This window comes from Balaenoptera physalus (genome assembly GCF_965194825.1).
Source record: "Balaenoptera physalus genome assembly, chromosome: 3".
Taxonomy (NCBI): Eukaryota; Metazoa; Chordata; class Mammalia; order Artiodactyla; family Balaenopteridae; genus Balaenoptera; species Balaenoptera physalus.
Genome location: NC_138890.1, coordinates 94,835,434 through 94,851,298, shown reverse-complemented (window position 1 = coordinate 94,851,298; position 15,865 = coordinate 94,835,434). Strand labels below are relative to the sequence as shown.

The window sequence follows — 15,865 nt, the reverse complement described above, 5'->3', positions numbered from 1 at the left end:
TGGTGTCAAAGTTTTGGATCAGTTACACATTTCTTTAAAATGTCCATGGTTCAGAAACTTGTACCTATATTATATTTCCTTGCCAGAAAAAAAAAAATGTCAAGAGTAAAGGCAAAAATCCTAAGGTGAAATTCAAACAGTACAATAAAATTGCCCACGGGATACTTGCAATGACACCAGACTGATCTGAAAAATAGTTTCCTACCAGTCAGTAGGTGCCATTTTATGACTGTCCCAAACTTAAACACTAGAGATAATTTCAATAGTCTCCAAACATTTTTGCACTTATTATCTGAATATTTAAAGAGAAAATAACCTAATTATAATGGTTCCTTGTCCTTATATAGTAGGTACAGAAATGTTGTCTTCTTTGAATACTAGAAAAGTAAAGGCCAGTATACCATTTTAGATGTTTTGAAGACAAATAGATTCAATCAGAGAGAGCTGGCATTGTTATAATTTTCACCACACATATACAGAACTTCTTTACACTATTATTGCAAGTTTTCTATAATTTGTAGAAATATAAATTTAGAATAAATTTAGAATAAAAGTTTAAAAATAAGATTTTATCACTATCTTTCATAAAACACTACAATCCTTTCCATCATACTTAGAATAAAATAACATCCTTCCCACAGCCTACAAGGTCCTATATAATTTAGCCCCTGTTTACCTCACCAACATTGTAACACTTTACCCCTTGCTGAGTATACTTTAGTCATAAGGTTCTCCTATTCCCTTCACATGACAGACTCTTCTCTGCCTCATTGTCCTTGAACTTGCTAATCTCTGCCTACAATATTACTTTTCAGGATCTTGTAAAGCTGATATTTTCTCAACATTCAATCTCAGCATAAGTATCATATCAAGTAGGCTTTCTCTGTCTTGATTGAAACAATCATCTCACACACACACACACACACACACACAATCACCTTGTCCTGATTGCTTTCCTTATATCATTCATCAAAATTCATAAATATTGGGCTTCCCTGGTGGTGCAGTGGTTAAGAATCTGCCTGCCAATGCAGGGGACACGGGGTTGAGCCCTGGTCCGCGAAGATCCCACATGCCGCAGAGCAACTAAGCCCGTGCGCCACAAGTACTGAGGCTGCGCTCTAGAGCCTGCAAGCCACAACTACTGAGCCCACGTGCCACAACTACTGAAGCCTGCGTGCCTAGAGCCTGTGCTCCACATCAAGAGAAGCCACCGCAATGAGAAGCCTGCGCACCGCAATGAAGAGTAGCCCCGGCTCACTGCAACTAGAGAAAGCCTGCACGCAGCAACAAAGACCCAACTCAGCCATAAATAAATAAATAAATAAATAAATAAATAAATTTAGTTAAAAAAAATTCACAAATATTTTCTTTACCTGTTTATTATTATTTCTCCCCTAAACCAAATAGTTTTGTATTTCCATTTCTAACATTATAAGCATTCAATAAACATTTGTCAAATGAATCAATTTGAAAGAGAGCCACAAAATAATTATCATAATTATCATTATGATAGCTACCATTTACACAGTAACATGCTAAGTCCTTTATGTGCATTATTGTATCCTTACCTTACCTACTATATCCTTACCTTACCTTTCTTTTTTATTATTATTATTTTTTAAAGTTTTATTTTATATTGGAGTATACTTGATTAACAATGATGTGTTAGTTACAGGTATACAGCAAAGTGATTCAGTTATACCCATACAAGTATCCATTCTTTTTCAAATTCTTTTCCCATTTAAGTTATTACAGAATATTGAGCCAAGTTCCTTGTGCTATACAGTAGGTCCTTGTTGGTTATCTATTTTGAATATAATAGTGTGTACTTGTCAATCCCAAACTCCCAATTTATCCCTCCCCTCCCCATGCCCTTTCCCCATGCCCTGGTAACCATAAGTTTGTTCTCTAAGTCTGTGTTTCTGTTTTGTAAATAAGTTCATTTGTATCATTTTTTTTTTTTAGATTCCACATATAAGCAATATCATATATTTGTCTTTCTCTGTCTGACTTACTTCACTTAGTATGATAATCTCCAGGTCCATCCATGTTGCTGCAAATGGCATTATTTCATTCTTCTTAATGGCTGAGTAATATTCCATTGTGTATATATATATATATATATATATATATACACCACATCTTCTTTATACATTCATCTGTTGATGGACATTTACTTACCTTACCTTTCATAGTATGATGAGCAACTTCTGAAATGACTCCCAAAGAACCCTACCTCCTGACTCCTGATACTTATGCCATTATATCATCTCCTTCCTTGTGTGTACTGGCTGGACTTAGCGACTTGTCTCTAACAAATAGAATATGTCAAAAGTGGTGGTGGTTCTGGGTTGATTAAAAAAAATAGTAACTTCATTGAAGTGAAGCCTGATGCATACAACCTTGACCAATTTATCAAAGTTAATAACACTGCCAATATATACTGACATCATGTACCCATGATATGATTCAATGGAAAGGGAAAATCACTTTTGTGTTATCCTTCTAATAATGTAAAACCTCAACAAAATCATGAGAAAATACCAACAAATCCAAATTGAGGGGCAGTCCTACAAAATAACAAAATAACTAGAATTTCTTTCAAAAAAATGTCAAGATCATGAAACACAAGGAAATGCTGAGGAATGATTACAGATCAAAAAGACTAAGGAGACATGACAACCCTGAATAGGATCCTGGGTGGAAAAATTGTTGAAATATGAATAAAGTTGTAGTTTGGTTTTTTTTTTAAAAAGTGATGAGCTGTCAATTCTGAGACTACGCTATAGACCACTGCGACTTCCATCTGGCTTGCACTTACTCTTGGGCCCTTCCTGCTTGATGCTCTGATGAAGCTAGTTTCATGATATGAGCCACATGGAGAGGCCCACATGCCAAAGAACTTCTGCTCAAAAGCTGGTGGAGTCACTGAGGCCCTTGGTCCAACATACCTTTAGAAGCTGAATCCTACCAACAACAGTATGATTATCATATGATTGAACTTGGAAGAAGATTCTTCTCTATGTAAGACTTGAGATGACTGAAGCCACACCTGACAGATTGATTCCAGCCCTGTGAAACCCTGAGCCACAGATCCCAGGTGAACTGCACCCAGATTCCTGACCCACAGAAACTGGATGATAAATATTTTAAGCCATTAAATTTTAGATTAATTTATTACACAGTAATAGATAACTAAGACCCATGGTTCTATACAATTATTATTCCTGTTTTTGCAAAGAGAAAAGTTGCTTAAAGAAGTTAGGTAACTTGCCCAAATTTACATAATTAAGTGACAAAACTGGAATTCAAACCCTGCTCTATCAGAGACAAAGACTATGATCTTAATCACTGCATTATAATGTGCTCACAAGGTCCCTTAGAGTAGCAGTTATATTTCTGTTAATGAAATTGGTCTAAAACAAAATAAAGTTTTAAAAAGCATCTGAACCTATTGCCAAATAAAGAAAAAAATAGGCTTTAATATCTAATAGTGTCAAAGTAAAACAATGAGTTTTTGAGAGTGATTACTCACCATAATACAAATGGATAATATTAAGTAATCCCATTTAACTAGGGAATTCTCACAGCTACTTGGAGGTACTTTTGGCAATTAACATTTAGTGAGCCCAGCAATGATAGACAAAATCAGACATTCTATAAGATTCTGCAGTGAGTTTGAGGGATTTCAGGGCTGAACAAGGGAAAAGATATGACCATGAAGTGGCTGTTGTACATATGAGCATTATTTCAGTAACACTTTGACGGGTTTGCATGTGGGGGAAGTCCCTCATGGCATGATAGTATTTGGAGCCTAAAGCACTATCTAGAAGGGGATGGAGGGACAAGTGAACTCCCAGGGAAGAGGGGGCTTACATGTCTAGGGGATGTCATTCAGGAGACCAGTAGGGAATCTGGCTCAGAGAGTTCCAAAGGGCAGCAGCAGCTCTGCTTTTGTAGCTATAGGGTTTATTTTATCCATGGCTAGCAGATGTTGGGCATAGCTTCACAAGATACGCAAAGCAGTCAGACTCAAAATGACTAAATTCTGTTTATTTGGGCTATGTTGAAAACAATGTGTAAAAATTTTACTTTGGCACCAATGACCCTTTGAGCTAACAGGACATAGTCTGCTGTGATGAAATAAACAACCTAGGGGACATCTTTGGTTCACTTATAAAACAGATTTACACTAAAGTTCTTCTGTAATTAACTAGGTCAAATAGCAACAACTTGCCTTTAAAAAATCTCTCAGCTAAGGTAAAACCATAACTTTTAGTTCTCAGGTAACTCTGAACTGCCACAGAAGTATTATTCAGGCATATGAGAGGCTCAAAATTCTTTGAGAAAAATACTGGCTCCTCTCCAGGCATTACTGTAGACTCTTGTCCCAGGCACCTCCATGAGGAGGTGGGATTACGGATTACCTCTGAGCAAAAATAAAACAACCTCTTTATTTTGTATAACTGCATCTTATTCTGCTATTGACCATAATCCATAAAGAACATATGACTCTTTTCAATAAGATACACGGTCTTCATTCCAGTCACTGGTCAGAGAGCACAATTTAGAATTGGAAATCTTGTGTGCTAAAAGTATAGATGAGATGTTACAGTCTAAGGGCAATGTTAGCCATGAAGTTTTCTAAATTCTGTAAGTTCTATCTTTAAGCCAGAACTCTAGAAATTAGAGAAACTTAGTTCCTGACAGAAATATTTTTACTAAGTTATATTTAGTATCTGTATTTTTTTTTTAGGATAAACTATGTCAAACAGCAGTAACAAATTACCACTCCAACTGTGGTGGCTTAAAGTAATAAAAAAAAATTTATTTCTAGCTCCACTACATGTTCAAATAGGATTTGAGAGTGTTTTCTGTGCTTTACATAGGCTCTCAGGGGCCCAGTTTGACTGAGGAGGTGCCATCTTGTAGTTGTACCATCTAAATAAACCATATGGACATGGCAGTAGAAAAGAATCTGATCTGAAAGTGACCCATTTCACTTCTGCTTACATTTCATTGGCCAGAACAACTAACATCTAACTTTAAGGGGACTGGAAAATGTAAGTGAGGGTAGGGAATAGAATATTTGATGAATATTATCTCTGTGACAGTATCATTCCTATACGTTTGTGAGGACAAGTATGATAGATACACTTGTTTGCTATTGCTGTTTTAACAAATTACCACAAACTAGTGACTTAAAACAACAAAAATGTATTACCTTAGTCTTTGAAGGTCAGAAATCCAAAATGGGTCTCACTGGACTACAATCAAAGTGCTGGCATTCCTTGGCTCATGGTCCCCTTCCTTCTTCTATCTTCGAAGCAAGAAGTGGGCAGTTGTATTTTTCTCATATCATACCATTCTGACACTGACTCTTTTGCTTCCCTCTTCCACATTTCAGGGTTCTCATGATTACATTTAACCTGGATAATCCAGGATAATCTCTCTATTTTAAGGTCAGCTGATTAGAACCTTAATTCCATCTGCAACCTTAATTCTCCTTTGCCACATACTCTAACATACTGACAGGCCCCAGAGACAAGACATGGACATTTCTGAGGGGCTGTCATTCTGCCTATCAAAGTAGGATATGAAAAACATATGTGCAGCTTTGGCATACTGCCTATTATGTTAAGCAATGACTTTTATATAAAATTTACATTTAAGGCACTTCCCTGGCAGTCCAGTGGTTAAGACTCTGAGCTTCCACTGCAGGGGGCACGAGTTCGATCCCTGGTCAGGGAACTAGGATCCTGCATGCCAGGTGGTGCGGCCCAAAAAAAAAAAAATTTACATTTAAAAAACTGTAGAAACTTCCTTTCATCAATTCATAGGAACAAAGTAATACAACATGTTTTCCTTTTAGTCTTAGAGACAAGAAGAAGAAAAATGAATTCAGTAATACATTGCCATATGCATTTCAGTATCACTTTCTGAAGCAAGTGAATCCTGTTTTCCTAGGTAGTCTTATAATTTATTTCTCCTTAAAATAAATGCTCCCTGTTGCTTCCAATGCTTTTAGAATAAAAAGTTTTAAGTACATTAATCAAAAATAGAATAATAATGTCAGTACTGCTGAATGAAAGAAAAATTATAGAATATTGGATGCAAAGTGAAAGGAAAAATACATTTTGAACATTTTCTACATAATGAACTTGTTCTTATATTTTATTTTCAGTCATATAGAGAGCAAGGTATGCATGTACTCAGAAGAGAGAATATTCCGAGGAATGAAGAAAAATCCCTTCCCTCAAGGAGCATAACATTTATTTGGAGTGATAAAATCATACACGTAAAGGGATAACTAGCTACACCTAGCATGAAATAATCAGAAAAGTGTCTTTAGTTAAATGCTATAAGAGTTATATCAGAAGGAAAAGAAGGAAAAATGGGTAATTATCTGGAAAAAAAAGTCTGATGCGACAAGAGTAAGTTTTTTTTTTTTTTATAATAGACTTTCTTTTTTAGAGCTGTGTTTTAGGTTTATAGCAAAAAATAATAATAATAATAAGAGGATGTACAGAGATTTCCCATATAAATTCTGTCCTCTGTCCTACACATGCAGCGGCTCCTCTGTTATCAACATTCCCCATCAGAGTGGTAGATTTTGGGTTTTGCATTTGTTTTTGTAGGTCCTTTTCTTCTCTTGTGTTTCCCACTTAGAGAAGTTCCTTTAGCATTTGTTGTAGAGCTGGTTTGGTGGTGCTGAATTCTCTTAGCTTAGTCTAATCCTAAGATAGATTACTTGCTAGGCTACAAAACAAGTCTCGACAAATTTAAGAGAACAGAAATATATCAAGCATTTTTTCCAACCACAATGGTATGAAACTAGAAATAAGTTACAGGAAGAAAAATGGAAAACACAAACATGTGGAGGCTAAAGAGCATGCTACTAAAAAAGAATAGGTCGATGAAGAAATCAAAGAGGAAATCAGAAAATACTTTGAGAAAAATAAAAATGGAAAAACAGCTTTCCAAAATCTATGGTATACAGCAAAAGCAGTTCTAAGAGAGAAGTTTATAACAATACAGTCCTACATCAAGAAACAAGAAAAATTTCAAATAAATAACCTAACCTATCATCTAAAGGAATTATAAAAAGAAGAGCAAACAAAGCCCAAAGTCAGCAGAAAGAAGGAATTAATAAAGATCAGAAAGAAAATAAGTAAAATTGAGAATAAACAATAGAAAAGATCAGTGAAACCAAGAGCCAGTTTTTTGAAAAGATAAACAAAATGGATAGCCTTTTAGCTAGGTTCATTAAGAAAAAAAGAAAGTGGGTCCAAATAAACAAAATAAGAAGTGAAAGAAGAGAATTAACAACCAATATCACAGAGATTCAAAAAATCACGAGAGAATACTACTAGAAGTTATATGCAAATACACTGGACAACCTAGAAGACATGGAAAAATTTCTAGAAATATACAAACTCCCAAGACCAAATCAGGAAGAAATAAACAACCTGAACTGACCAAACATGAGCAGTGAAGTTGAATTTTTAATTTAAAAAACTCCCAGTAAGCAATAGTCCAGGACTGGATGGCTTTACAGGGACATTCTACCAGACATATAAAGAAGAGCTAATACCCATCCTTCTCAAACTATTCCAAAAAATTGAAGAGGAGGGAATACTCCCGAATTCATTCTACAAGGCCATCATTACCCTGATACCCAAACTAGACAAAGACACTGGAAAAAAAAAGAAGAAGAAGAAAATTAAAGGCTGATATCTCTGATGAATATAGATGCAAAAATTCTCAACAGAATATTAGCAAATTGGATTCAACAATATATAAACAGGATAATATACCATGATCAAGTGTGATTCATTCCAGGGATGCTAGGATAGTTCAATATCTGCAAATCAAAATTAAAAAAAGGATGAAATCACATGATCATATCAACATCCATTCATGATATAAACTCTCATAAAAGTTGGTATAGAGGGAACATATCTCAACATTATAAAGGCCATTTATGACAAACCCACAGCTAACATCAGACTTACTGGAGAAAAGCAGAAAAGCAGGAAGTTCTCCTCTAAGATCAGGAATAAGACAAGGAAGCTCATTTTAACCACCTCTATTTAACATCATATTGGAAATCCTAGTCACAGCAATCAGACAAGAAAAAGAAATAAAAGGCATCCAAATTGGAAGGGAAGAAGTAAAACTGTCACTATTTGCATATGACATGATGTTATATATAGAAAACCCTAAAGTCTGCACGAAGAAACTATTAGAACTAATAAAGGCATTCAATAAAGTTTCAGGATACAAGATTAATATACAGAAATCTGTTGCTTTTCTATACACTAATTATGAACTATCAGAAAGAGAAAGCAAGAAAACAATCCCACTTAAAATGGCATCAAAAAGACTAAAATGCCTAGGAATAAACTTAACCAAAGAGGTGGAAGACCCATACTCTGAAAACTATAAAACACTGATAAGGTAAATTGAAGATAATACAAAGAAATAGAAAAATATCCTGTGTTCCTGGATTGGGAGAATTAATATTGTTAAAATGCCCATACTACCCAAAGCAATCTACAAATTTAATGCAATCCCTAACAAAATATCCATCACATTTTTCACAGAACTAGAACAAATTATCCTAAAATTTATATGGAACCACGATAGATCCAGAATAGCCAAAACAATTCTGAAAAAAAATAACAAAGCTGGAGGTATCATGCTCCCTGACTTCAGGCTAAACCACAGAGATACAGTAGCCAAAACCCCATGGTACTGGTACAAAACACACACACAGAACAATGGAACAGAATACAGAGCCCAGAAATAAACCCAAACACTTATGATCAATTAATCTATGACAAAGGAGGCACGTATATACAATGGATAAAAGATAGTCTCTTCAATAGATGGTGCTGGGAAAACCTGACAGCTACACATAAAACAATGAAATTAGAACATTTTCTCACACCATATACAAAAGTAAATTCAAATGGGTTAAAGACCTAAATGTAAGCCTTAAAATCTTAAAACTCCTAGAAGAAAACAGGCAGAACACTCTTTGACATAAATCGTAGCAATATTTTTTTGGATCTGTCTCCTGAGGCAAAAGAAACAAAAGTAAAAAATAAGCTATTCGGACTTCTCTGGTGGCACTGTGGTTAAGAATCCGCCTGCCAATGCAGGGGACACGGGTTCTCTCCCTGGTCCAGGAAGATCCCACATGCCGTGGAGCAACTAAGCCCATGCGCCGCAACTACTGAAGCCCGCATGCTCTAGGGCCTTCGTGCAGCAACTACTGAAGCCTGCGTGCCTAGAGCCTATGTCCCGCAACAAGAGAAGCCCGTGCACCACAACGAAGAGCAGCCCCCGCTCGCCACAACTAGGGAAAGCCCACGCAGCAAAGAAGACCCAATGTAGCCAAAATAAAAAATAAAAAAGATAAGCTATTCAGACCTAATTAAACATAAAAGGTTTTACACAGCAAAGAAAACCACTGACAACTTACTGAATGGGAGAAAATATTTGCAAATGATATGGCCAATAAGGGGTTAATATCCAAAATATATAATCAGTTCATACAACTCAATATCAAAAAACCAAACAACCTGATTAAAAAATGGGCAGAAGACCTGAATAACACATTTTTTCTACAGAAGACATACAGATGGCCAACAGGCACATGAAAAGTTGCTCAATATCACTCATCGCCAGAGAAATGCAAATCAAAACCACAATGAACTATCACCTCACACCTGTCAGAATGGCTATCATCAAAAAGTCTACAAATAACAAATGTTGGTGAGGATATGGATAAACAGGAACTCTAATACATTGTTGGTGGGAATGTAAATTGGAGCAGCCCCTGGGAAAACAGTATGGAGGTTTCTTAAAAAAACTAAAAATAGAACTACCATATAATCCAGTAATTCCACTTCTTGGTATATATCCGAAGAAAACAAAAACATCTTAATAAATCTTAGCACAGCTAAATCTCCATAGCATTTTCACCCAGCATCACAGTCACTCAGTCCTTTGTAGGTTTAAATGCTGGGGCTCACCTCCCTCCTTTGAAATGTAGTTCCTTGAGGGCATGAATTCTCAGTAGAGAACAGTTTCATCAAAAATTTAAAATCTGATACTTAAAAGTGTCTTTGCAGCTTCTTCATCTGCACTTGCAGCTTCACTAGATATGTTAACGGAGAAAGTGTAATGATCCTTGTTAGCATTAAAACATTCAAAACTGACTCCAAAGGAAGGTATTTCAATAGGATTTTTAGCTGTTTTTTTTTTTTTTTTTTAAGACTTCTTCTAAGGTCTTCTCATTAGTAGTGAGAAAGCTTCCTCTGATTGTTTCAAAACCTGCTAAATTGGTGTTAACCAGTGACTTTGGGTTATATTTTCTCTATCAATCCTCTATGAACTATAATAGTTTGTGACATAGAAACACATGGTCTATTGTAGCAGAAAGTTATACGCAAATTTAAGTCTTAACACTACTCTCCAAATTATTATAATCTTTATTATACCTTTGCTGGTTTGTTTTCCCAAAAAAAGCAAAAGAAAATATGTAGATATTTACACATACACACAGAAATATATTATAAGAACCTTCAAATTGGATCTGAATATTATTGTTTTACCTTATTTCCTACTTGCATAAATTTTCAAATAATATTTTTAGACAATAGAATATTAAGAAAGAATATAAATAACCTGAAATTATTAATCTTTAATTCTAGATAAACCTATATTGTACATTGATGTTTAAAATCCTACATACATTAAAAACATATGAGAAATGCTTTATAAGAATGTACTTTATTATGAAAATACTAATCACCACAGATACATTTCTACTACTTCGGTAAACATCACATGTGATGTCCCTTTTCTGAAAGTAGGGCACAGCAACAGATCTTGTAGAATCTTTAAAGATTCTGTTTCCACACTCTGATCCTCAGATATTCTGCCATCCTGCTGGTTCAAACAGAGAAGAGTCAAACTGTCAAGTAGAGTTTCACATAAAGACTGGTTTATAGATTTTCATAAATGCATGTTAAAGTTAGGTAAGAAAAACGTATAGTAGGATATGAATACTCCCTGCTTCACACTTCCTTCTGCCAGCCAAGACCAATAGGGCAATGTCTGCCCTTACACATAGGGTCACTGACTAATGTAAATAACAAAGAAGAAATTTTGTCAGTTATTCATTCTCCCAAGAGAACAAAAGAAACACTGCAGAGAAGTTTTTGTTTCAGAACAATTTGATTTTTATTTCAATATTTGGAAAATTGCTATATAATTTGGATAGATGTAGAATCATGTATGAAATAATTATATCAAAATTTTTCTATAGAAACACATTTAAGCTTAAGAAGAATTCCACAAATGGTTGACACATTTTCTGCATCCGAATTTGAACATTTCTTTAAGTGAAATAATTACGATTAATCATAAAATTAAATATAAAAACACAAAAATGGATATCAACTTAGGTACCAGTAGTCTTTATCAATAAAATTCAAGTCAAGGTAAAAATAGAGAGGTATATGATCAAATTGAATTTTATGTCTACTAAAATTAAAGAAGCATGAAAATATATATTGCAAACTGGCCAACTGACCAGAGAAATTTTCTGAGGAAACCTCTCCATTAACAGAGATAAATGTTAATTTTAAAATGTCTCCTTTTGGAGAATAAATATGACCTTCATATAAATTTTTATTATATGAACTGGACTGGCACATCTAATATTACTGTGAAAAATTATTGCGAAATAAATATCCACAGCCCAAATGAAAAGTAATAAGAATAAACTATATGAAACCTAAGTAAGCCTACATAACCAAAGACCAATAACTAATATATAAGATATCATTGCAGTCAGAATTAACTTATGTGTATTTTCCCATTTCCACTTCATGCTTTTCTTTCAAAGTATTACCTTTCTATTGAAAGTATTAAATATGTATCTTATAATATCTTTTAAAAGTGCAAAACACAGAGACTATATTATTATATTTATACTCAAAATATAATAAAGCTTATAAGATCACATGAATCACATTCACTTATTAAACATGTAGTTATATTAAATCATTTTAAATTTTATTAATATTTAATAATATACCATTGATAGATTGACAATGTGTAATTCTTACATAATGATGATCCAGTTCTTTCGTTTTTTTTGACTTTTAGATTCTTCACAACTGTAGGCAGGACGTCACTGTTTTCCTGTGGTAAATATTTATATAGGCCAAATGCAATAGCAGTGAAGAAGATAGTAACTACTTTGCAAATAAAACCTGAATTCGAAAAAAATACAGCCATCAGATGTGTCAATTTATTTAGAGCAAAAATGTTTGTGGAAAGAGCCATTTACCAAAGAAAAGGTAAGTATATTTCATCTATAAAGGTACCAATTTTCCAATTGTAGAATGCAATTAATGACATAAACTTATGTCAAGTTACTTAAAGGAAATTTTAAAAATATGCTTATAAAAACTTTTAGACTTCTTAAACAAATAGCCCAAGACAAATGCAAAGTGTGTTACTATTTCACAGAGTGTATTAATTCTAAAACATAAAAATATATTTCTACTTTCAAAACTTAATTATCAGCAGAAACTGGAACCTTTTTAAACCACTTCATGCAGCTTTACTCCTTGAAATATTCATCATTTTCCAAATGCCAACAGAAATATTTTAGAAAAATTAATTGACTATGTAAGTTTTTAAATTCATTTTCATTTTTCAAGTTTCGGAAAGTTAATACATTACAGGAATTATATAAAAGTACTTGAACTTTGGATGCAAATAACCCTGGTCATTAAAGTAAAAAATATTTTACAGCAACAATATCAGTTATCTGACATTATCAATTATAGTGGTTTCAAAGACAAAATAGGAAACATTAATGAGTTATTTGTAATGATACAATACTTCAAGCATTTATTTCTAACAGCTGAACACTGCAAACAACCCAAATGTCCATTAATAAGAGCATGAATAAGCTATAGCATATTCATAAAGTGAAACAATACTCAGAAATTTTTAAAAAGCACAAACTACTGCTATAGAATAGCATGGATGAATCTCCCAAAAGCATAACATTAAGCAAGACAGGTGAAAAACCCCACCAGCATGTATTGTATTCCATTTGCATAATTTCTAGGACAGGCAAAACCAATATATTTTAATAGAAATATGAAAGGGGTTTATCTGTGGGGGAGGGAAATTGACTAGCCAGGGGCATAGGAGAAATTTCTATAGCTTCTTTTGAGTGCTGGTTCCACAGGTGATTGATAGACTGATAAAATAAATTTTTTATTAACTTTTTTGAGTTGATAAAACTTTTGAGAATCTGATGAATGCTACAGCCTTCCTTTATAGAAGACATACAATTGTACAAACAGAATTTTAGGATTCCAAAAATATACTAAAGTTTAATGTGGGCTCCTAGGTCTCATGCATCCCTCTTGAATAAGCCTTGCTCTAGAGTAGTGGTACGCATAGAACTTTCTGTGACAATGGCAGTGTTCTACATCTGCACTGTCCCATAGAATAGTCAAATGTGACCATTAAGCAAGTGAAATTTGGCTGTTGATACTGAAGGACTGAATGTTTAATTGCATTAAATTAAATTAAATTTAAATAGCTATGTGCAGGTAATGTCTACCATATTGGACAGTGCAGCTCCAGGATCTCTCACATAGCTGTCTTCAAAGTTTACTGTGATAAAAATCACCTGAGGTGCTTTATTAAAAATATACATTTCCTACCACTAATTCTTGGTATTCTAAATAAAGACCTCAGAACTTATATTTTAGCAAGCACTCCAAGTGATTCTGATTCAAATGACTCATGGAATAAAATTTAAATACTGGTTTACACTAAATTGCTGCAAATGCATATTCCTATTTCAGTTTCCTGAATTTGCCCTGTCTGACTGTAATTCCCTATGTTCTGTATTATCATTATCCCTTTTAGTAGCTCCCTAGTAGGATTTCTAATAGTTCATCAATTTTCTCAATTATATGCCACGTTTGAAAATAGCTAAGCATATTACAGTTATATCTAAAATGAAAACTAAAAGGTTCAGCAGACTTTCTTAAGAATAATGCCTAGTTTTGTTGAATTATCTCTGAGAAATTAATTTTGACTTCCTAAATGCCATTTTTGACTTTTTAAATTTTTTTAAAGTTTATTTAGTGTTCAGTATTGACTAATAAGCTCACTGGACAATTGACTTCTGATTTAGAAGGCATTGCTGAATACTGTTTATCAAACAGATATTTGTTACTGTTAAATATTAGAGTCTATCATTATGTGGTTCTTTGAATTACTGAACCCACTCAGTAAAATCACAAAACATATAAACACTTTTAAATATTTAGCACACCAAGAGTATCTATACAATAAAACCACTGAATGTTAATACTGATTAAGGCTTCAGAAATTGTGTAGTCCAACATCTTCATTTCACAAGAAGATCTAGTGAATTTCCCGAAGTAATACAAGCATATCTAGACTTTCCCCAACACTTTGACCATATCACTATAGCATCCCAATTTTCTGTGTCTCTTATTTATTCAACAATACTGAATGTTTGCTATATGTCGGCCCTGTTTTATCACTGAGCAAAAGAGACCATGTGAAATTTACATTTAAGTGGGGTAAGAGTATTTTGATACTTTTCAGTGGTGTAATATTTCTTTTTTAAATTATCCAATCTCTTTTACTGCAGAAATGGAAAGGGCCATAAGGTCAAGCAACTTAGTTGTATATGTATACAGGCAAAATTGTTTCCCAAATTGAAATTCTGCTAATCATCAACCTTTATTCAGGAATAACATAAAACAATTGTGTAGTTAATGCAATGTCTCAAATATTTACATCAGTTCTATAGTAATTTAGTTTCTAAAATATTTTGTATATAATAATATATGCTTATTTAATAATCAAAGTATCCATTTGTTCTTAGTTTATTATGACTGTAACTTACTCTAAACCATAAGGTTTTAAAAACAATTTTACCTAGAGTCTGTCATACAGAGTGAAGTAAGTCAGAAAGAGAAAAACAAATACCGTATGCTAACACATATATATGGAATCAAAAAAAAAAAAGGTCATGAAGAACCTAGGGGCAAGACGGGAATAAAGACACAGACCTACTAGAGAATGGACTTGAGGACAGGGGGAGGGGGAAGGGTAAGCTGGGACAAAGTGAGAGAGTGGCATGGACATATATACACTACCAAATGTAAAATCAATAGCTAGTGGGAAGCAGCCGCATAGCACAGGGAGATCAGCTCGATGCTTTGTGACCACATAGAGGGGTGGGATAGGGAGGGTGGGAGGGAGGAAGACGCAAGAGGGAAGAGATATGGGGATATATGTGTATGTATAGCTGATTCACTTTGTTATAAAGCAGAAACTAACACACCATTGTAAAGCAATTATACTCCAATAAAGATGTTAAAAATTTTTTTAAATAAATAAATAAAAACAATTTTACTTCTTGACATTCTTCAATAGATATCACTTACATACTCCTGCCAATAGGTAGGCCATTTTTGTCTTGTTATAGATCCAACAACTTCCAATGCTTCCACAGCGCTCAGTATCCCGAAGGATGCAAGAAGTTTCTCCTACTGTTTTAAAAATTACTGGTCCAGGTATAGTCCCTATGAAAAACGCAATGATTGTAAATTTACCATGAAAACACTGTAGGTTGGGATCAGAATGATTTTTATCCTAAACGTAAACTTATATATTTAGTCATCATCACTGTAAACATATCATTTAAAGTTATCTAAGAAGTTGCTTATCAGTAAGATTGTTAAAAACTGAAAACGTAATTGTTTTCGAAAAT

The 15,865-nt window shown here is 33.9% G+C and overlaps 1 protein-coding gene across 1 annotated transcript in view; it reads right to left on the bottom strand.

The window, feature by feature from the left end:
- Window positions 1-9,354: 9,354 nt before the first annotated feature.
- Window positions 9,355-15,865, bottom strand: part of SLCO6A1 (solute carrier organic anion transporter family member 6A1) — a 108,699-nt gene continuing 102,188 nt past the window's right edge. Inside the window, exons 9-10 of the mRNA XM_082455534.1 lie at window positions 15,540-15,677; window positions 9,355-12,296 (exon numbers count right to left, since the gene is read on the bottom strand). Coding sequence (XP_082311660.1) covers window positions 12,100-12,296; window positions 15,540-15,677 — 335 coding nt within the window. The 3' untranslated portion in view covers window positions 9,355-12,099. The remainder of the gene's footprint in view (window positions 12,297-15,539; window positions 15,678-15,865) is intronic.